At 37.6% G+C, this 23,058-nt stretch overlaps 1 protein-coding gene across 9 annotated transcripts in view; it reads left to right on the top strand.

Annotated features, from left to right (window-relative positions):
* Positions 1-19,707, top strand: part of HEPACAM2 (HEPACAM family member 2) — a 35,765-nt gene extending 16,058 nt beyond the window's left edge. For 2 of the 9 annotated variants that reach the window (XM_023639199.2, XM_014739195.3), the window contains exons 4-10: positions 1,646-1,942; positions 11,026-11,151; positions 11,241-11,265; positions 11,350-11,387; positions 12,720-12,793; positions 15,729-15,835; positions 19,016-19,707. In XM_023639199.2, the coding sequence (XP_023494967.1) occupies positions 1,646-1,942; positions 11,026-11,151; positions 11,241-11,265; positions 11,350-11,387; positions 12,720-12,793; positions 15,729-15,835; positions 19,016-19,019 (671 nt within the window). In that variant the 3' untranslated portion in view covers positions 19,020-19,707. Of the gene's footprint in view, positions 1-1,645; positions 1,943-11,025; positions 11,152-11,240; positions 11,266-11,349; positions 11,388-12,719; positions 15,566-15,728; positions 15,840-19,015 lie in introns of those variants that run through there. The other 7 variants (XM_023639200.2, XM_005609218.4, XM_070265676.1 and 4 more) reach the window with 5 other exon arrangements.
* Positions 19,708-23,058: the final 3,351 nt, after the last annotated feature.

Here is a 23,058-nt window from a genome sequence, read left to right as displayed (position 1 = left end):
GTGTGGCATGAAGAAAGAACTTTTGCAATCAGTCATCTAGTCAACATTTTTATAGTAAAGGTGGGAAAAGTGAGACTCAAAAAGTTTAAATGACTTCTGAAGAACGCTTAACTAATAATTGACAAAATCAAGATTTAACATAGTTATCCTACTCTCTGGTCACAACATTATATTTATCCACATAATGAGAGATGAATAGTTGGTCCTTTCTTTTGAAATCAAAACCTTTGAGATTAGGTTATTACTGAGCAAGCCATCCGTGACCTTATCCAGTTTATGAATTCCTTGAGAGTAGGAACTGTGTCTTAACATATTTCTTATCTGTTGTGTACTAAATACATTAACACTTACTATCTCTCAAACAAGTATTTATTGATTGATAACTTGACTGAGTACAGAACTAATATATAATTAGAAAATAATTTATTGTAAAATTAATAATAATGTTAGAAAACAAGAAATTATTCTGAGATAGAAATTTATATCACTTACACTTTTTTTAGAGGGGTAATATGATTGATTAAGTGCATATATTTTAGAGTTTTAGCTTTGCTATTTAGTAGTGTGTGACCCTGGGAGAATTAAATTTTTAGATAGCTCTTCTTTCATCTTATATTGGGAATAATAATATCTACCTCATGTGATTACCTTAAAGATTAAATGTGGTTATCTGCGTAAGTGCTTAAAGTGACTTCGGATGGCAAATATCCAATAAAAGTTGGTTATAATCAACTGGAAAATGAGCACAGTTGTGTCTAAACCTTAAAGTTTTTAGAATATAGACCAGGATTTAGACTGGATGAGAAAAACCTGTCTAGCTGAGGAATATTTTTATAATCTCTTGATTTTTCTCTGGAGAAAGCGATGGGAAATGTGTCTTCATCTGCAGGCAATCTGGTGCCATAGAAATAGCAAAATGCTACAGGAATATTGCAGGGTGAGGAAAAACAACATGGGATATCCATGATTAAGTAGTTTATTGATGATTTACAAATATTTGTTAATGACAACGAAGATGTATTTTTTCCAAATGAAATTCTAAGCTTAGCTTGCAAAGAGGAATTTTTTAAATTCTTTAACTGTTAAAATGTCATGAAAATATGAAATACTCCTATATCCATTTGTACAGATTTGTGTTCCATGTGAACTATGTATTTTATAAATATTTCCATGGCCTATCTTAGCACTGAGAGAAAAACGTATAAAACTCAAAGTATGGTTGGCAAAGAAAAAATAGTGGCCATAGTCTATTTTAAAAATGCTTTCAAGTGCAGTTATGATTTCAGAAAGATGAAATTTGTCTAACGGTATTGCACATTTATCAATACATTACTCAAAAGCTTAGCACAAGAATTATGATGACAGTATTTGTAAAGTTATATATAACTTAGTATACTAAGTTTAAAGACTTTCACTATTTCAAATAAGTTCAATCACATCGCAAATAATTTCTATTTCCATGGATATCAGAATAAAACATTTTTAGGTTCTTATCATTTATTGATATTCTAAATGAGGACCTATTTGCCCAAGCTTAACTTGAAGACTTTCATAGAAAGTAAAATGCTGCTAAGTTCTCCTAAACTCAAAAACTTTGTTGTGATCATTGATGTTACCCCTTTATTTCTTTTTTCAATTAATGCAGATGGACCATATGGACTTCGAGTTAATTCTGATAAAGGGCTGAAAGTAGGGGAAGTGTTTACTGTTGACATTGGAGAAGCCATCTTGTTTGATTGTTCTGCCGATTCTTATCCTCCCAACACCTACTCCTGGATCCGGAGGACTGACAATACAACATATGTCATTAAGCACGGGCCTCACTTAGAAGTTGCATCTGAGAAAGTAGCTCAGAAGACAACTGACTATGTGTGCTGTGCTTACAATAACGTAACTGGAAGGCAAGATGAAACTCATTTCACAGTCATCATCACCTCTGTAGGTAAGTGTGACAAAAGGCAGGGATCCTAATGAAATGCAAATGCATGCTGGCCTTGCTCTACCCCTATTTTGAACTTATGTGGAAGAGAAAATCATGTGGAATTGTGGGGTTTTTTTTTTTGAGGAAGATTAGCCCTGAGCTAACTACTGCCAATCCTCCTCTTTTTGCTGAGGAAGACTGGCCCTGAGCTAACATCCATGCCCATCTTCCTCTACTTTATACGTGGGACGCCTACCACAGCATGGCTTTTGCCAAGCGGTGCCATGTCCCAACCGGCGAACTCCAGGCCGCCAAGAAGGGGAACATGCAAACTTAACTGCTGTGCCACCGGGCCAGCCCCTGGAATTGTTGAAATACTCTAAGAAACTCTTTTTCCTGAGTCAACTGAGCCATGGCTTCTATGAGCCAAAGAAAGAAAACTCAAAATGGAATGAAGGGGGAATTCAATTGCTAACTCTGAGGGACTATGAAGAAAAAGAGAATTCAATAAGTTACCTCTAGAAATGCGTTCTTGCTTTCCTGATTTTACAAACAGGAATATAAGAGAAGCAGGCTACTCATTTAAAAGGTTTATATCTATGATTGTATTAGGTCAGATGAGCAAATCTCCAAGAGTTGGAAATCTGGTTTGCCTGCTAACTGACTCCCCTTCTCGCTATCCTTCATGGGCTCCCCTTCCTCTTTCATCATTTAAACACCTGAAATCTGTGGAAGCTCTCAACAGGGGTCTCAGTACCTTGGAAACTACAAAATTTTGTAAGTCTGTGAAATTTGACATTCTCTAGAAATCATCTGATTTTCCAGAAAGGTCCTCGATCCACAAAGGGTTAAGAATCATTGTCTAAAATATTTAGGTCCCCCAAATTCCCAACCTTCTGAACCTTCTCTTCTCTCTCTGCAGTCTGACTTCATTCAGTGGTGTGATTTCATTCACTCTCATGGTTTCATGCAACACTGGTGCATCCGAAACATATTTTTAAAGCTCTCAACTGTACAGCCAGTTGCCTTCTGTGTGTCTCCACTTTGAAGTACAGTTACCAGAGGCAGCATACAAGTCCAACATAACAGAACTGAACCATCTTTTTTTCCCAAAATTACTATTCTTTCTATATTCCCTGTTTAAGTGAATGTCCCTACTATCTACCAACCTGAGTCAGAAAGCTAAATGCCATCCCAAACTCTTTTCTCTTACTTATGGCCTTCCCCCGATACCATCACCAAGTTTGTCCACTCTCCTTCCTTCCTTTCTCTCAGGCACATTCTCTTCTCTCCTTCCTTCTTCTTTCTTTCTTTTCTTCTCCCTCTCTCTCTCTCCCTCATCCTCTCCTTCTCTACCTCCTCCTGCTCCTCCTCATCCCCCTCTCTCACCTCCTCCTCCTTCTCCACTTCTTTCTCCTGTTGCTTCTTCTTCTGCTTCTACTATTACTATCAAGTCCTTTTTGGACTCACCTTTCATACAGACAAAGACAAGCCAGATTCCACATGGGGAAAACCTGAGGGCAGGTTTGGACAGGAAGTGGTGTTTAGGGTGCCTGTGATTTGGTGGAGGAACAAGTTTGCAAGAGGTACCACCCATTAATACCCTCTCCGATGATGTCTTCCCTTTCTCTGTCTTTATAGCCCTGGTGCCTAGAATAGGGTTCAAAACACAGAGTCAATAGATTTTTTTGAATAGATGAAGCAAAAATATTATTCTTGAAATTCTTAAGCTAGATTTTTCAGCATATGGCCCTTGGACCTTGCATTAAAATCACCTGGGGAAGCCTAATAATGAATTTTCATTAAGACACCACAGACCTATTGGATCAGGAGCTCGCAGGTAGGATCTGGGAATTTGAATATTTAGCAAGCACAGGTGTGACAACCACTTGTTTAAGGCGTTTTTTTCTCCATAGCTTTTTCAGTATATTAAAAGGCTCTGAAAGGGCCACCAAGAATTATAAGACTATCACAAACTATAGATTGATGAAGAAATATATAGTGAATGGAGTCCCAGGATTCCTTCAAGTTGAGGGTATTCATATTTGCAAAATCATCCGAGTATATTGGAATGTATATACTGGCATGGTGGAGTTTTGGTTTTTTACATGAAGAAACTACCATCCTCTTGAGAAGAGTGCTATCAAATAGAAATTTCTGCAATGAAAGAATTATTCCATCTGCACCATCCAATATGGTAGCCAATATGGTAGCTTCAGTTGGCTTTTGAACACTTAAAATATGGCTATGCAACTGAGAAGCTGAAGTTATGATTTTATTCCATCTTTATTAATTGTAATTTAAATGTAAATAGCTACATATGTCTAGTGACTACCAAATTAGACAATGCAGCTCTAGAATTTTCACCTGAATTATGCTTTATTTGGGCAGTAGATAATAATATATTTCCCTTGCAGACCCCAACAGCATATATGTGTTTAGGGTGATAGAAATCAGGCACTCATTCATTCGTTATTTAGCACTAATCATGGGCCAAATTTTGAGGTGAGCACTGAGAATCCCACTTGAAAAAAATAATTCCCATAACAGGATGCTCACAACCTAATATAGGTAGCAGGTTTGTAAACAGCTAAAGTGCATCCTTTGCTTTTGATTTTACTAAATTTTTAATATGCTTAACCAGCTTTTTACCTCAGTGGGTAACCAAACATAATTTTAAAGCAAGCTGTAATTAAGCACATGAAATAGTTTAGTAGCAACCCAGATATCATCTTAGACTTGTTCCTAATGTTCGTTGTAAGTGCAAACATGGCTATAATATGTAGATACATACTGCACTGAAGCCTTTCTCACTGCCCAAGCTTTCTCTATTAATATTTAGCCAAGGTATTTTCATAATATCAGAAGCCCCCAATATTTGATTAAGATCTTATTACCAAAGTCCAAAGACAGCTACAGTCTTAATGTCAAATAATTGCCTTTTGCAAAATCTAAAAAACCTGTTTGACCTGTACAAAGACCAGGCGTTTGTTATTATAGTAAATAAGAAAAGCAGGTGCTTATTTTTCAGAGGGATGCAGGGTTGTCAACATCAGTGACCTCTTTGTGGTTTTTAGAGCTATTTTCCAACCCCCAAATGTCCGTAGAACTTTAACTCAAACAGCTACAAAATGGCAAAGAAAATGAGTAGTATTGACTTGTTTTGTTAAACATTTGATTTTTTTAAGTTTTCCAAATGAGTGAATCTTTGCAATGCAGATTAAGTGCACACCAATCTACAGTGAAAAAATGAACATCACTTTGTAACGATCAATTGAACACTTACTGACCATTCACTCTAATGAGCAATCTATACTGAGATCTGTGGAGAATTTGAAATAATTTAGAGGGATCAGGTAACTGCCTTTGAAATATTTTCAGAACCAAGTTGTGTTTGGTGTAACCAGAGTCAAGCTGTAAGAAATAGATGAATCTCTTTGTTTTTAATGAAGCAAAGAATGTGGCCAACCAAAAAGTCTCAGCGGTAAGATGTGGAGGGCAAAGGAAAAAGGAGTCAAAGATGACTCCAAGATGACAAATATGGAAAGAAAACAACAAAATCAGGAAATAATCAAAAGTTTTATTAGGGACTTTCAGCTGGGGAGATGAAGGCTGGAGAATGTGACGATTAACTCCATGTTTTCCTGCCTGTGTAAGACTAGACCAGAAGGTGCCTTCCGTGGGCTATGATTCACACCTAATTTGAGACATTAATGGACCTTTCTGTTTTTCAGTGGAGATATCCTAAAGAAAACAGGGCAATGAGCAAGTCATACAGCTAGAGAAAATAATATCTGAATTCAAAACACTTGTTTTTAACCACTATACAAACTGTCTCTCTTTATGTTCCTGACTGAGAATATCAGTAAGACTACGATCTTTCTACAAGATATGTCATGTATACAGGATAGTGTGTATTTTCTCATCACCTTAACTAATTTTATGCTATATACAAAGAGATTACCTGGTTTGTTCATGACATGTATATACTTTCATATTAATGAGAAATCATGAAATATCTGTAACTAAAAATAATATGTAGAATATAAGTTTCAAGGAAAAAGTAGTAGTTAAAATAATAAATTAGCATTTGTATTTTGAAAAAATCAATAATTTTATTACCTTAAAGTCTTCCTTGAATGCAGCTGTCCCTACTTTAAAATTTTAATGGGGTCTAAATCACTATTGTGCCATGCACATGCAAATGTTTATGATCAGAATTCAAGGATTCATATTTAGTGAAGAAATTCAAATACATAAATTCTTAGAGTTCCCAAGGGCCACATGGCCATAATTTGAGATTTAGACATGATAGAAATGTTTTTAATCTGTATGTGATCCTAAGAAATCTATCGTTTTTTATATTTATTTCTTGCACATCTTTTCATGAAGCAGAGAATAGGAAAATGACCCAGGGCAGGAAAATGAATTTACCTGTTTCTTCCATCTACCTAGAGATTTCTCAGGTTAAGATCTCTAGGAGATGTAGTTCACTTTGGGTCACCGGAGAAAACGATTGAGGTAGAACTACAGCCCTGAACGACATCCAGACACTGAGACCTTAGGTGACATCCCCATGAGCAACTAGCACAGAATAGCTGTGTCTGTCAGGTGGGGCCATGGTGGAGTGTGGAACCAGCACGCCCCTCAATATGACGCCTTCATCTCCGTAGGGATGTGAATCAGCTGCCATAATCAGTGAACAGGTTGGATGAGAGAGATCGCAGAGCTCCATTCTGATCTAGAAATAGACACGCTGACTGGTAGCATATGGCTGTCCTGTTTTGGGTGCAGTCTCTCAAACAGCAGGGGTGCGATACCATGGATACCACACCTCTTGCCCATATTTGCACTTAATATGTTATTTCATTTTATTTGTTTGCCTAAGGAGGGGGCAAATAGCATTTGCACTAAGGCTTTGGTAAATGAATCAATCATGTTTAAATAATGGGGTGAACGGCACGCTGTGTGCTAGAAAACTCTCTGAAAGGAGAAAGACTGGGGCTCCTGCAAGTGTCCAGAACTGCGTTTGGGATTTCTGTATATTCTCTGTGGCAGTCGGGTCTGAATTTCCCTGCTATCTTATTTACAAGTTGGGGTTCCGAAAGTCCATCTCTCCTAAACACGCTTGCCTAGAGCTGAGACTACAGTGACTATGCCCCGTGATTTGATCCTTGACATATTTGGCACTTTTTATTTTGGGAAAGGGAGCAAATTCAAATGCTAGACCTGGTAAATCTTGTGTGTTCTGGGACAGAGAAGCAGTGTTGAGAGTAGAGAGCCAGGATGCCCCAGAGGAGAAGGCAGACTAACAAGAAAGATCGTCTGTTCTGAGGAAAGACTATCCCTATTCCTCATCTCCAGAGGAAGGAGGCTTGGCCTTTGCCGCAGCCAGGGTTTGGGGCTGACAGGCGCTGGCCACTACAGAGTGGTTCTCTGACGTAGGGCAAACAGAGGCCAAGGGGAAGAGAGGCAAGAGGGCAATAAGGAAGGAGTCTAAAGAAAGGAGGAAGTGATGGTAAAGGGAATGAGTGAGATTACTCTGTATGATAGATGTGCAAATTTGGTCATTTTGAGAAATATGTATCAAAAGGGACAAAAAGTTAGAAATGAAGGAGAGGGGAGGAGAAGTGTCTTGTCTAGTGTAAGACATCCATTCTTACTGTGTATTAAACCAACTACCAGGCCTCAAAATCGTGGAAGTACAAAGGACTGATGTATGCCAGAGTATGACTTCCCCATTAGAATGAGAAGTACTCTGAAATAATCATTATTAGCATATTTTCAAGTTTAAGAGAGGAAAAAAGAAAAAGCTGAGACCATACTAAAATGTTTTCCGGCAGTTTTTCTCATGATAAAGTGTATTACAGAAACTTGACTAGAATAAATTAGCATTGAATACTTTTTGAGGGATCAGGAGTTATGGAATTTTGGTGAAGGCAGCCTGGCTGTCAAGAAATGCGAGAGTTGAAGCACATCAAGTCTGGTGTTAGAAAAGCTTAGAGGAAAAACTGAATATATAGGAGCCTACCTGCCAAAAACCATTCTTGGACCACAGATTAACAGGAAAAAATTGAACTTGCAATCAGAAAAAAACCAATGTTCCAGTCTCAGTTCTAGGACTTACTGACTGTGGCAAATATGTTAGTTTCTCTGAGACTATTTCTTCATTTGTACCTATAAATGGTGCTTTCATTGCTTTATTATTTTCATTATTACTGATATGATACCTCTATATCAAATAAATGGGAAACAAATGGGAAACAAATTTACATTTGTTTTTTTTATACACATAATGCTCGTACCTTATGCTCAACAAAAGCATCCCATGAGAATCAATTAACTTTTTATGGAATTAACAATAAAGAGCATTACATATTTGATCATTATTTCAGAATTTTGTGCTACATATACTTTATATCAGTAAAATTTATAACTTTTATATGTATATATGTGCATACATACAATTTCTTTTGAGACTCAGTTACTAGCATGCCACTGGATGTACTGTCCTATTTACATAATAAACTTCATGGAAAACTCTCTGGCTGCCCCAGCTCATATAATATCAGAGCAACAAGAGAACTTAAAGGCCAGTCACTCTAACTTCCTTATTTTACTAATATGAAAATCCAGACCCTCAGAGCCAAGTGGCTCACCCAGAGTTGCCCAGCTCTCTAGAGAGAACGAGCCTGTGAAACAGGAGCCAAATATCTGAAGAAAGGCCGAGATCTCACAAGGAGATAGCCCAAGTGCTAAAGTAGCTACAAAATAAAGGTCAGCTTTCTAACAAGGGGGGGGATAGAAACCATTCTACAAATTATTAACAGAGAGAAAAAGAGGAAAAATAACCTTCCTAATCAGTTTTTATTTTAAAGATTTTATTTTTTTTTCTTTTTCTCCCCAAAGACCCCCGTTACATAGTTGTATATTCTTCGTTGTGGGTCCATCTAGTTGTGGCATGTGGGACGCTGCCTCAGCGTGGTTTGATGAGCAGTGCCATGTCCGCGCCCAGGATTCTAACCAATGAAACACTGGGCCGCCTGCAGCGGAGCGCGCGAACTCAACCACTCGGCCACGGGGCCAGCCCCCTCTAATCAGTTTTTTAGTGTTCTAATCTGGATCTAGAACCAATAAATTGCCATTCTAATTCATTTTATACCGCCTTGAATTTATTTCTTCCATCCAAAATTTATGAGTTTAATTTAAAGTCTATTTAAAGACAATAAATATTACACAGGTATTGTAAGCTCAAAGAATGGACATTTTAAGAACACAATTCTTTAAATGCACATCAGAAATTTATAAACTTCTCGTCAGAAATGGTAAAGATTTTTGATAGTGAAAAACAACCTTGCTTAACTCTTGAGGACTTAAGGGGAATAAGCGAACAGCATTATATGGGAAAATCAGAAGAGATAACTCATTTCTACGACTTTTTAACTGGGGTTTGGCATATATGATCTGCACTACATTATGAAGAGGTTGTGGAAAGATTAAAAAATGAGTGTTATAGGTAGAAAAGCCAAGAGAAGGTATAGGTCTATGGTGAAAGAAGAAAAAGATGAAGGTTTCCTCCTTATCCTGGCTGCTGGAGACCTTGGCAGAAGCTTTACGATATAGTGCAGGCTGGGTACTTATTGCAGAGCTGAGTGGCCACCATGTTCTTCACCACACCCAGCTTCTCCAGGCTGTTCTCCATCACTGCAGAACAGAATTGACATCCCATGGCTTTCACTCCCACACTAAGTTGGACAAAGACAGGCAAACTGCCACAATTCGTTTCCACATCAATATCTGATTCACATCTGTTACTCGCATTGGTTGGAGGTCACAACTACTTGCCACTTTATAGATTAACTCTCTGGCTAAACATATTATAGGCTAGATCTGGTATTAACATTGCCATGGTTAATAAGTTGTGTTAAAATAGCATTAAAGGGAGGCAGCACAAAGTGTCAGGAGCCTGGGTTCCCATCTGGACTCTGCCACTTATTACCTGAGTCACCTATGGCAAGCCTCAGCTTCCTCATCTGTAATGGGGGATAATAATAATAATACTCCCCTAATAAAATTGTTGTGAACGTTCAGTGGGTATATGTATCATGCACTCTTACAACAGAGCCTGACATATTGTAAGCACTCAGTAGATGTTAGCTGTTAGCCCTACATTTTATATAGTAATATCAGTAAAGGGAATGACGCAAAACAAAGTAAACTTTAATCACAAGATGGGACTTTAGGGGCCAGCCCTGTGGCCGAATGATTAAGTTTGCATCTCTGCATCAGCGGTCCAGGGTTTCACCGGTTCTGATCCTGGGCATGCACATGGCACTGCTTGTCAGGCCATACTGAAGTGGCGTCCCACATGCCACAACCAGAGGCACTCACAACTACAATATACAGCTACGTACCGGGGGTCTTTGGGGAGAATTAAAAAAAAACAACAAGATGGCACTTTAAAAATTTTCTTGAAATTCACATATACATTCTATTTTACGGATTAAAATTTCTTTACTGGTCCAAAATCAGTAAAGTATATTTGAAATAAACACGTCCCCTCTAGCACCTTTAATCACATACCAACTCCCTAGAAAATTAACATACCTGAATTATGCTAAAAGAGTGAGATGGAAGGAAAGAGAGAACAACCTAACATCTGGGGATGTTTTATACAATGAGATCAAGCAGATCTAAGTTAAATGGTGGTGAACACTATTGAAAAGTAGGACATGAGCTATTTGCTACATCTAGTACAACATATCAGTATTTTCCTGGGCAGCTCACCACATTTTCAATCACAATATCCTCAGAGAGTTCAGTGTGTTCTCTACAGTAAGTGCATTCCTTCCGTTTGATCTCTCGTTCATTCTCTCTCTCTCTGTATATATATACATATTTATGTCTGTGTATTTATGTACATGTATATATTTATATATACACATATGTATAATTGTGTTTTATATGTTTCTGTATACATGTATAATATATATATATTTGCAGTAGTGTCTCACTTAAGATAAAGCATAAACAAATCAAACTACATAGTAATTTACTATTGATCTTTAATAAAAATATTAAAAATATATTTGTCTTTTGTTTAGGACTGGAGAAGCTTGCACAAAAAGGGAAATCTTTGTCCCCTTTAGCAAGTATAACTGGAATATCACTCTTCTTGATTATTTCCATGTGTCTTCTCCTCCTATGGAAAAAATATCAACCCTACAAAAGTAGGTTAAAATTAGAAAAAAAAATTTTTAATGGTTTTATGTATCTACTAAAAAGTATCTTACTGTGTTTCTTTCTTTCTTGGTTTTAGTTATAAGACAGAAGCTAGAAAGCAGGTAATGCATATGTTTCTATGAAAGTTTTCTTGAATGCTTTTTCCTCAGTTATTGATTCACAGAAATGCCAATTTGTCTTTTCAGGCCAAAAATGGAATACAGGAAAGCTCGAACATTTTCAGGTAATGGCCAGGCTGCAAGGGGCTATTATCAATCTTAATGTATATTAATTAATCTTGTTGATATTAATTATTATATCTAACGTTCTGTTTATATAATAGAATTCATATAAGCTAATATTGATATAATGGTAACAGTCCCTTACCTTTCAATAGTCCTTCTCTTTACAAAGTGCTGTCCCTTGTATTGGTTTCATTTAAGTCCCACAAGTCTGTAAGATAAGCCTGAAGGGCACTCTTAACTCCATTTTACAGTCAAGAGAACTAAGGCTCAGAGAGATTGTCACTTGCCCACTGTCACTGGGTTCTGCTGAATTCTATTCCATTGATCGTATTCTTGGTTTGAAAATGCCCAGGGCTCTCCCTCCTTGTGAGTTCCTAAGGCAGCTCAGTGCTGGCAGCTCCATCCCAGGGAGAAGAGGAAAGGGGGTTTGACAGGTTTGCAGCTTCTCAGGCCCCCCGCTTGCCCCTCATTGCCATCACTGCTGACTACCTACTGAGTGGTTACAAGTTAACAATCATGTTTTTGCTCAGGCCTCAGAGTCACACGGAGCTGGGTTTCAGCCCCATATATGCCACTTTACCCCAAAGTCACTTTGGGAAAATTTGTTACCTTTCCTGACCTCAACTTCCTCATCTATATAATAGAGATAATAACTTCCCCCCAGAGTTGCTATGAGAATTAAATACAATGATGTAGGTGGACTGCCTAATACATGCCTGGATGCTTAGTAAGTGCAGGTCTGCTTCCCCTTGTCTAGTCGTTTCTCACAAATAGGAGAATGTCAGAGTCCAGCCCCAGAGACTATCTCGTTCCTCCCAACCACTATACTCCCGTCATTTTACTGATGATAGTAAATTGCTATTGTATTGGTTTATATTTTGAATATATGGGCAGCTATAGTTATTTATTCTTATTAGTCCTGGTGGTCTCCGTTAGATCAAGCAGGGTGCAGTAGATATTATGGGTGGATTAAGAGCCACTATGACTGCCAGGCTGAAGCCTTAATGTCCGTAAGCTTCTGGTAACTGAGAGTTACAAAGGACAAGCCTGCCCACCTGTGTTTATTTGATGTGTTTATGTAATACACTGTTCCCACGTCAGGCTCTAAAAATAATTGGTCCAGTTCAGTTTCAATTCTCAGCTTCAGAAAGAGTGATTTCCAACACTGCTTAGTGGCAATATAACTAGAGGGGATTAGGAAATGTTAAATTCGTTTTATACACATACCACTTGAAGCAAACAATAAAGATAAGTTTTACAAAGGTTTGAAAAGAAAAACAATAGCAATTCCAGGCATTTGGTTTGTAAGTAGTATTTGTTTTCCATTTCAGGCCATGAAGATGCTCTGGATGACTTCGGAATATATGAATTTGTTGCTTTTCCAGATGCTTCTGGTGTTCCTAGGGTTGGTTTTCCTAGTGGCTGATTAGCCAAAAAGTAGAATTCTGCTTCAGCAGAGGTGTAAACAGCATTCACTTAAGCCCTCGGACAGTATGGTCAAATGGCTACATTACCCTCAGCAGTGTTTACTCACTCTACAATGAATGACATTGCTGGATCCGGGGAGCTAAAGCGCCTTTCTCAGCCTTTATAAATAAGGCTAACACGCACAAGGAAGTTACACTAATTCATAAACATTCTTTACTTGGTAAGCTCAGTGAAGAAAGAACTAACTGGGTTCAAGGTCAACAGAACTGAATAAATCAGGAGACCCTGATTTAAATCATTCTGCATCGCTTTGATGACCGCAGCCTGTCACTTCACTGAACTTTCTGTTCCCCAGTTTCCCCTTCATTTTCCCCTCATTTCTCTTGAGGAAATTGCAAAGACAATTGAGCATATCCTTGAAGGTACCATATAAACCCACAGTATGCAGGTACATATCTTTATTTTTATCCTAAAGGTACCTGAGATGTGAGAGGGGGAGCTTTTAAACAGTTGAAGCCATTTTTTTGGTCTGCAAAGACCGGGTCTTTTAAACGAATCGCTTTTGTCTAACAGGCATGCAGAATGTTTCTCTCAGCTAATCAGCTCATTAACATTTCTATAGATTTGTGTAGGACCAATCTTTCCTCTGCTTCCTTATTCTCCTAATTCTGTAAGGAAGGGGCCATAAACTGACTACTTGCTTCTGGGCATTTTCATTTCCTCTTTTTTGAAGAACTGTTTGTCATTAGGGATTGGTTACCTCCCTTGTTCAGAGAACTCTATCCATGGGTGAGGTTCATCCAGTAAGTTTCCTGGACATTACTTCACAAATGCCATGTGAGTAATGGAGGGGGTTGATTAGATTTGACCCTCCTAAGGGTGAGTCAAGAGCACCAGTGCCCATGTCATCACAGATGAAGGGCAGAACTTTTGCAATGCCCTATTCAGTCTCAGATAAGATTGTCTCACCCTTCACTTCTACAACCAGAAAAGACAAAAATAAATATTTGGTGGATCAGTTATTTCAAACAGCTTCTCTCCGTGGCAGAAAGCACCCCTCTCAGGTGTGGCTTTTAAACGGAAGAGCAGGAAACTGAAGAGCTGATAAGACTTGGAATTGAATTTTTGAAGTCAGGAGTTTATTTAAAATAATGCACAGTTTTTATTCCTAGGAATTCATTAGAAAGGAGTGAGATCTACGTAAGAAACTTTAAATCTAACCTTGTCGTTAATCAGTATTTAGTTGTAAGATTTATTGTGAGAACCTCTATTTGCTCAAAATACTACAATCCTCAAGACTTGAGGCAGAGAAATGCATGCTTTGATTATATATCAGAAGCCCCACTTATTTCTGTCATAATTAGAATAACTTGATTTGCAGCCGTGCCCATCTTCAAAGCTGAAAACTCCTGATGAATCAGCTGAGGTTCTTCATGGGTGGTATCAGGTGCTTTGGATGGAAGTGAGAAATCAACAGCAACCACCAAAGGAGGAGATGAGGGCCAGAACATGAGTAGGAGGATCTGTGTGAGAAGGAGCCAGAATGGCAGTTATGTGTGAAGATTAGCAGCTGAATACAACCGTTTCAAGAAGAAAAGGGAAAATAATAATAAAACCAAGGTCTCAAAATGGATGTTAGGAAAGGAAATAAGTTGAATTACTAACTTTTTGAGTTTTTAAAAATCAGATGCATCTCTTAGCTTGTTGTGATATGTGTGCAGATGGAATACTCCTCTCTATTTGCTGTACAATTCACTGTCCATTTTGCACGTCTTTGGAGGGTTGGACAGAAAGCAATGGCATGAAATGTACAAATTTATTACTTTTTAACAGCTCTAGTGTGACATGAGTTAGTTATTATCTATAGATTGCATTTATCATAGCCCCTGAACACCTCCCTACCAAAGAAAACCAAGAGTTGGTCTCAAGTACAAACTGTAAACCAAAAATCTCCTTGATACAGAAAAGATGGGATGAAACTCATATCCTAGGACTGCCCATGAGAACTTTAGCAAGTGGATTGGAAACAGGAAATTTCAGAAAAACATAAAGCTAAGATCTTCCAATATAACCTAGCAGGTCAAACTGAGGTGAGAGAGAGAACTCCTCAGATGATTTATCAAGGGCCGAGTCCTCTAGGTGGAGCTATATAAATATAAAGAACAGAAAGAGGTTGGAAGTGTGATGAAAATAGGAAGAGTTTGGGATGAGGAGGGGAACCAGACTTTAGCTAAATAATTGGAAAGCAATGTTTACAGGAAGAAGAAAATTATCAAATACAAAGAAAGGGAGTTAATCAAACATGAATGCCACTTTCAATAAAATATATCTTGATTTTTATCTGACGGGAATACACTACTATACTTTCCACATTCATCCAAGCCCCATTACTGCATTCAAACTAAAACATCTCCCTTTGTGTGTTCTATATTTCTTGGTACTGTCTTTACAAACTTGCAATGTGATGAGGGCTTTTGACTGTACATTATTCTTTCTTTTCAACAATTATTGCACACATAATTGGCAAATAGGGTCAAAAAGATAATCGAGATGTAATGTAAAAGATAGTAATATGTGCTCTCTGATTCTAAACTTTCCTGATATCTTCTCTTTTGCTACTTTTTCTTTCTGTTGTATTCCCTTTACAGTACTGCCAGCTTTTTTCTTAAATGAAGAAAAAAAGTGATGGTTTAGTCAAGCTATTCCTCTTCTGACCTCATAGCTATGCTGCTGCACAGACTACCATAGGGTAAGTGCAGGGAGCTGTAGCAAGGAGGAAATGAACATTGTAGGGAAGATAAACAGTTCCAGTTCTCTAACCATCACTACTTCCAGTTGCTTTCAACTATGCAGCATAGTGGAAATACTATTTACTAGTCCGCTAATTTCTTTTAATGTGCCACATTTTCTAGATGCCAAGGTCTGTTCCAGCCTCTGATAGTATATCAGGACAAGATTTGCACAGTACAATTTATGAAGTTATTCAGCACATCCCTGCCCAACAGCAAGACCATCCAGAGTAAGTATGAATTTGCATTTGGTGTTATGTTGCTTTGGAGAGATTTGGCTTTCAGCTCCTGCTTTCCCCAGAATTTATTGAAAGGCTCAGAAGAAAAATATTAAAACGGGAAATTATAGCCTCTGTACATTTGAACACACTTCCCCACCTGAAAATAGTTTTAAGAAATAAAACAGGCAAACACACAAGTGTCTTCTGGGGCTGTGCACTTGGGCCTGTGGGCTAGATGCAGATCTCTAGAATCCAACATTTCCCCCAGTGAATCCAAATCCGGGTGTGAAAGGGATCTTTAATCCAGTTCTCAAGCCATCTTAGTTATCTGGGTGATTTTCCAGTGGCTATGGTGGTTTTAGAATGAATGATCTGTCACTACAAATAGGACCAGGAAAAAAACCCTACAAAATGTGCACAACACTGTCACCATCAAATGCCCAACCTCTCACAGATACAAAGCAATCTACCCCCAAGTGAAGAGAACCACAATGAGGACTGGCCTCGCACCTGGAGATGATAAAACCTGAGCTGAGGCCAAAGCCAGGAAACTACTTATTGAGTTAACCTCAGGGCTGACACTAAGGAGTTGCCCTCCCTTCCCACCGTGGAGAAACTAAGCCTACAGCCTTTTGAAATGATGAAATGAACTTCCCTTTTTTCTGCGCAGTAGCTGCCTGTAGGCATAACTGCCACAAATCATCTTCCATCATTTCTTTATTTGTCATTTATTGACTTTGAAAAGAACATCAACAACCACACAAAGGAACTTCCCCTCTGGCAAAAGAAACAGTTCCAGCAAAGTAATTCATGCACACCTCTGGGTAAACACCAAAAATAACAGCTAGCAGTGGATGAATTCATGGGAAATCATCTTAGGGGAGGACACCCGGTCCTGGGGGAGCTGTGCGGTCATTTAAGGGCTAAAGAAGACGCAAGAGCCCCTCAGAGGATCTGGTCAGTGCATTCCTTCTGGTCTCAGGGAGCCTGGAGAAAAGAGAGTCAGGGAAATTAAAAGCAGGCCTGTTGGAGCTAGGAAATTCTGGTTTGAAAAGAAAAGAAAATCATTTTAAAGCATTATATTATTAATCTAGTGGAATAGAAGAATAGAATATTATTCCATGACAGTTAAAGAAGAAAAAAAAAAGCTCTCTAAAATAGTACCTAACCCTCCTTACTTTCTGGAGTAGAAAATTCAGGGATCTTTTTCTTTGTTAAATATAAGGAATAGAAAGGATTTTGAGAGTGTGCCTGCTTCCAAATTTTGAGATTGTATCCAATTAAAAATTTTATTTGTTTTTCTATATGTCCTTTATTCTACGTATGATTTTTTTTTTCAGTTAGAATGCAAACAGGGCCAGCCCCATGGCCAAGTGGTTAAATTCGTGTGCTCTGCTTCAGTGGCCCAGGGTTTCACCAGTTCAGATCCTGGGCATGGACACGGCACCGCTCATCACCACTGAGGCGGTGTCCCACATAGCGCAACCAGAAGGACCTACAACTAGAATATAACAGCTATACTGGGGGGCTTTGAGGAGAAGAGGAAGGAAAAAAAAACACAAAGATTGGCAACAGATGTTAGCTCAGGTGCCAATCTCTAAAAAAGAAAAAAACACCGAGTGAAAACTTGAGGTTTAAGGCTTATAATAATTAAATAAATGCTGATTTTAAACTGTGGGATATGGCAGCTACAACTTCAGAACATAAAGTGATTAGGTTGGTTTTGCATGTAAAAAAAAATCACCTTCCTGAAACTAGACTATTTCAAATATGAGCAATATCTTTAGAATTTCTTGGGAATATAAAACTTTATTTCAGAAATAAACTTTGAAGGTTGAAAATAAAGCAGAAATGTTCTTTTCAGGCACATAAAGGACTATTCAAAACTTCTATTGGGGACATGCTCCTTCTAGGGGCAGTCAACCCAAGGGCACCAACTCACACTCCCATCCCTTGGCCTCTCCTCACCTCCTTCTTCCCAGTTTTCTCAGCCTTTTCTTGCTTCCCTTTTTGTGTGTGTGTCTTCCCATGACTCTCTCTGCCTTTACCTCCATCCATTGATGTCTTTCCTCTCTGAATCTGCCCTTCTCTTTTCTTGGCTTCCTCTGTACTCTGTCTCCTCCCCCTCTAATATCTCTATTAAAATTTTCCTCCTCTGTTTCTCTTCCAACTCATCCTAAAGGGGAGCTAACATTTTTAAAAGTGTTATTTTCTTTGAATGCAGATTTATGTTACCTATTCTAAATTTTAAAGGCAAACAAGTAGAATGTTTTCCTGTTATTTCATCAGACACTGTTTTGCACTTATTTTACTTACAGTCAAACCACAAACATTTCCAGGACATTAACTATGTGCTCGGGATAGAGATTAAATGAGACTGGCTTTTAAGGATATCATAATTTAGTGGGCTCCTGCTTGCTTATTTTAAGTAAAGACTAGTGGGCCTTAGTAGAATAAATATTCCTCAATAAAATAAATATTGCCTAAATGTGCAGAGACCATTTTTCTCTCCTGATTGCCTATGGTTTTATTGTCTAGATCCAATGAAATTCAAAGATCAATTTCATGAATAATGCAGGTATTACAGGTGGTTAATGAATCTCTCTCATCCCCTCTTTCCAAAGTGAATACCAGCTCTGGGTAAAGAATAGTAATTTTCCGCTTTCTTTTACCTCTATTTGGTGGTTGCTTCTGAGATAGGAAAGACAGCCAAAAAATTTTTTCTGTGTCTCTTAGACTATTCTGGCAATGTTCTCTTCATAACTACATGTATCTATTACCTAATTGGACTGATGTTTAACAAATTGTTAAGTTGGCCTGTGTTCATATTCGAGTACTCAGCCCGATTATTTGTTTATTGAACTTATGGCTGCATTTATTTAAATTCTGTCAGTTGACCTCATTAAATGTTCTTGGCATGGTTTGTCTTGAACCAAAGACTGGCTGTTAGTATCTTAAAAATAGGACATTCAAGTACGTAAACCTTTAGATTCAGAAGGAAATTATCTACAGAATTTAATGATTGCTTATTCATACTTATTGGTTTATAAATGTAATTTTCTTGAACTAGTTCAAAGCACTCATATTATTCATAGCTATGGAAAGGAACAAGAGAATTTGAAGTACTTCTACCTGTAGAATTGGAAGTCTGTAGAACATTTTACATATCTTATGACATCTCTTTGCCAGGTGAGCATTCGTGTGCAAAGCAGTGCATTGGAGTGAAATAATGAAGGAACATTTTTGAGGAAAAACAGTGAAAATGTATACTCATCCGGAATCAGTGAAGAAATCAAACCCTATGCCCCTTACTCATTTTTCCTTTTAAATGCAGAATAGAGTCATTTATAAAAACTGGACTGCAGGTTTTCCAACACACACGAAGCATTGTGTACAGAGGATGATGTGGTGGGGAGATAGTCTTCAGTGATCAGTCTTATCACGCTGACTGGGAAGAAGAAAAGGATGGGGCTTTCCACTTTTTTAGTCTCAAGTTTCTCTAAAAAGTTCAGTAGTTCTAATCTGTACTTTTACTTCCATCAACATTGACACTATCCTATCTAACCTACAAATGTGGAAACTTTATATTTCTAAAATTTTCAGCAAGCTTTGTTTTATTAAATTCTCATTACTGTTAAGATTGCCATATTTATTTTTTTATTTCATTCCCAAATTTCCTTCTTGCTATTTGTGCCACAGAATGATAAGGGTGGAGGATGGCTATCCCAAGAGCAGCACTGTGCCTTCTTCTAGGTTGTTGATCATCAATGACGTTTTTGAAAAGACTTATAAAACACTGAAGAAAAAGACTTAGTAAAGTCTTATTTTTATTTTTTTCAAGGAAAGATGGATTCAAATAAATTATTCTGTTTTTGCTTTTATATGGCCTTGATTTTTTGTCTTGTAGAGTAAAAATTTACATAAAAGTCAGATTGTAGAATTAGATTTTTTATCCTTATTTCGCCACATGCAATAAAGTATAGATTGTAGAGAACTACTGAAATAAGAATCTTGCTCTCTCATGGCTTCATGCTTGGAATTTTTACTTTATTAAATTGTTGATTCTGGGAAATGTCTTCTTCCTTGTTTACTGCTGTATTAAAAATAACCAGTTAGAGACCAAATGGTAGAATTAGAAAACACCATTTTACAACCCCCAAAGATATCAGATAAAACTACTAGGTGACTAAGGGTCAGACTGCAGAAACTCTGTGAGGGGAAGGCCACCTGAGGCCTAGAGAGAAGAAGATATACCAAGTGGCCCAAGGCAACTGCTCCGGGTACAGTGAGGCCCAGAGAGTGGAGACAGAATGGTCTTCTGAGTCTTGCAGATCTTGAAGATGAAAGAGGAATATTTATGTTTAATAACATTGGCTGCAAACACTCTGACCTGGCAATGCCACTCTTTAGGATTTCATTCTAGAGAAATAAAGGTAGAAACAACCCAAATATCCAACAGTAGAGGATTTTAAAATAACATTAATGACATTAGATCTGTACAGTGGTTCACATTGCAACTATTAGAAAAGAAAATATATGGTTATATTTACTGACTTTACGTTTCATGGTCTATTATTTTCTGCAGAAGAAAGAAATCAAAATACCATTTCTTTTTTCAAGTGTCTCAAGTGAACCACTATATTTACACTGTACCTCTCATAGTCTTGTAGAAGCACATGGTAAAAGGAAAATTAAGACAACCCCTTCCTGGTGTTCTTTCTCTACCACCATTATATATTTTTCTGCTGGAAAAGTCCATCAGTCCTACCACAAATATTTTCTCCTGCATTTGGTAAAAAAGTATTTTATCTAATTAGAAAAGGAATTCATGCCCATTGTAAAAAATATATATATACTTGGAAATGCAGAAGGCTAACCATAAGACAATTAAAATCACTTGTAGAGAGTACATCTTAAATGTTCCCACGAAAAAAAAATTGTAATTATGTGAGATGATGGATGTGTTAACTAACCTTATTGTGGTAATTATTTCACAATATATACACGTACCAAGTCATGACACCTAAAACTTACACAATGTTATATGTCAATTATATCTCAATAAAGCTGGGAAAATAATATAAAATCACTTGTAATCTCACCTCTCAGAAATAGTGTGTTAGCATTTCCTAGATTGGTTATGCATTTGTTTATTCATACTCCTTCCAGTTCCAGGAAGGATTTATGGTAGCTCATATAAATGCATATTATAACAAGATAAAATACACCCCCAAAAGAATAAAGTTGATAAAGAAAACAGAATGAGAGAACAATGAGAGTTTACAAAGGCAAGGTAAAGGCAGAAATGAGGTTAATAACTAGTATGATGAATTCCCTTTCATTTGTGAGTAAGGTTTTATATCACCGAGATCACACAGCATGTACAGGTGGATGTGGAAGGAGGGGCTTCTAAGCTGAATACAATTTCTAATTGTCAGAGCCCAAGAAAGGTTGCAATCCCTTTACAGGGCTAGGAGAGAGCAGGTCAGCTTTCTCAGTCACCCAGTTGCCCAGGTCCATTCACCTTTCCCCTCCTTTCTCAGTCTTGAATCCCCTCTCTCCCTGAGGCCATTGCAACTCTTTTTTTTTTTTTTTTAATGGCATCAGTTATTTTATTTTATTTATTTTGGTGAGGAGGATTGGCCCTGAGCTAACATCTGTTGCCAATATTCCTCTTTTTGCTTGAGGAAGATTATCCCTGAGCTAACATCTGTGCCAGTCTTCCTCTACTTTGTATGTGAGACACTGCCACAGCATGGCTTGATGAGCAGTGTGTAAGTCCATGCAACTCTTACTTGGAGAGCAGATACTAACTACAATGAGCCATGGCTGCATCTTGGTGTTGCCCTTCCTAGACCCAACCCTGGAAAACTTTAAACCATAGACACTCTTAAACAGCCTTTTCTTCAACAGGTAATAGTATAGTCACACGACTCACAAATCAAAATCCTATAAAAAGTATGCACCAAGATAGCCGTTTTTATTAGTTTTTGGTTTTGGTTTGGGGTTTGGCTATTTTTGTGTATCCCTCCAGAGTTTCTCACCACAAGCCAAAGGAAACACAAACATATATTCTTATTTTTCCAATTCACTTTTCAATCACTTGTAAGTCCTCTCATTTCTGTATCTCTCTCATACTCACAAAAATATACAGACTCTTAGAGCATGGTTCCGCTCAAAGCAGCCAGGAATTGCTGAAGGGAGAAATATTAAAGGATCTAGAATCCAATTAACTTTTGCTGTCATTGGTGTGTGACACTGGACGACTCACTGCTTTCTAGTAAATAGGGATGGAAATCTCACAAATTAACCAAGGTTTCCAAGGGGAGTGATGAACCAAACCCAGATGTTCACTTAATTAACAAATTAACAAATCAGCCTAAAGTGCTTTCCTTCTTACTAATCATAATCCTAGCTGTTGTTAAAATATTTAACTTTACATTGCTGCTTCTAACTTGGAATAGAATCATATTCCTACTGCTTCTTATTTTTCAAGAGTATATCCTACTGGTAGATTTTTAAGGAATAAGTTAAAATACTGATGAATAAAACACAGTTTTCCTTGTTTTTCTGGCATCTTCCATGCACTTCCATGTTAACAATACAGCTGCAATTAAAAAAACTGCACAAATAACCTTCAAAGAAGGTCCATGTGATTCCTTAGTTCTACAAAATCATGCACCTTATAAAATTTTGTTAAAATAATAAATTGAGGGGCTGGCCCGGTGGCGCAGTGGTTGAGTTTGCACATTCCACTTCTCAGCAGCCTGAGGTTCACTGGTTCAGATTCTGGGTCTAGACATGGCACCACTTGGCAAAAGCCATGCTGTGGTAGGCGTCCCACATATAAAGTACAGGAAGATGGGTATGGATGTTAGCTCAGGGCCAGTTTTCCTCAGCAAAAAAAAAACAAAACAAAACAAAGGAGGATTGGCAGTAGTTAACTCAGGGCTAATCTTCCTAAAAAAATGATAACAATAATAATAATAATACATTGAGTGATAACATTGCATATAGGGAGCTATTTTACTATATATTATTAAAGATTTAATTTATTTTTAGAAAGTTTTTTTATTTTCTGCTCCTATATAGCTATGCATCCCTATGAATTCCTGTCATTCTTATATATTCCTCTAAAGTTCATGTTGAAATACATATGAATGTGTATGTTTTAGTTTCACGAAGCTGTAAGAAAGCAAAGTTTTCTTCCTCGTAAGCAGACACGGAAATCA

The sequence above is a fragment of the Equus caballus genome, chromosome 4, assembly GCF_041296265.1.
Source record: "Equus caballus isolate H_3958 breed thoroughbred chromosome 4, TB-T2T, whole genome shotgun sequence".
Classification (NCBI taxonomy): domain Eukaryota; kingdom Metazoa; phylum Chordata; class Mammalia; order Perissodactyla; family Equidae; genus Equus; species Equus caballus.
The sequence above is the reverse complement of the archived record's forward strand: the minus strand, read 5'-3'. Positions and strand labels throughout refer to the sequence as shown.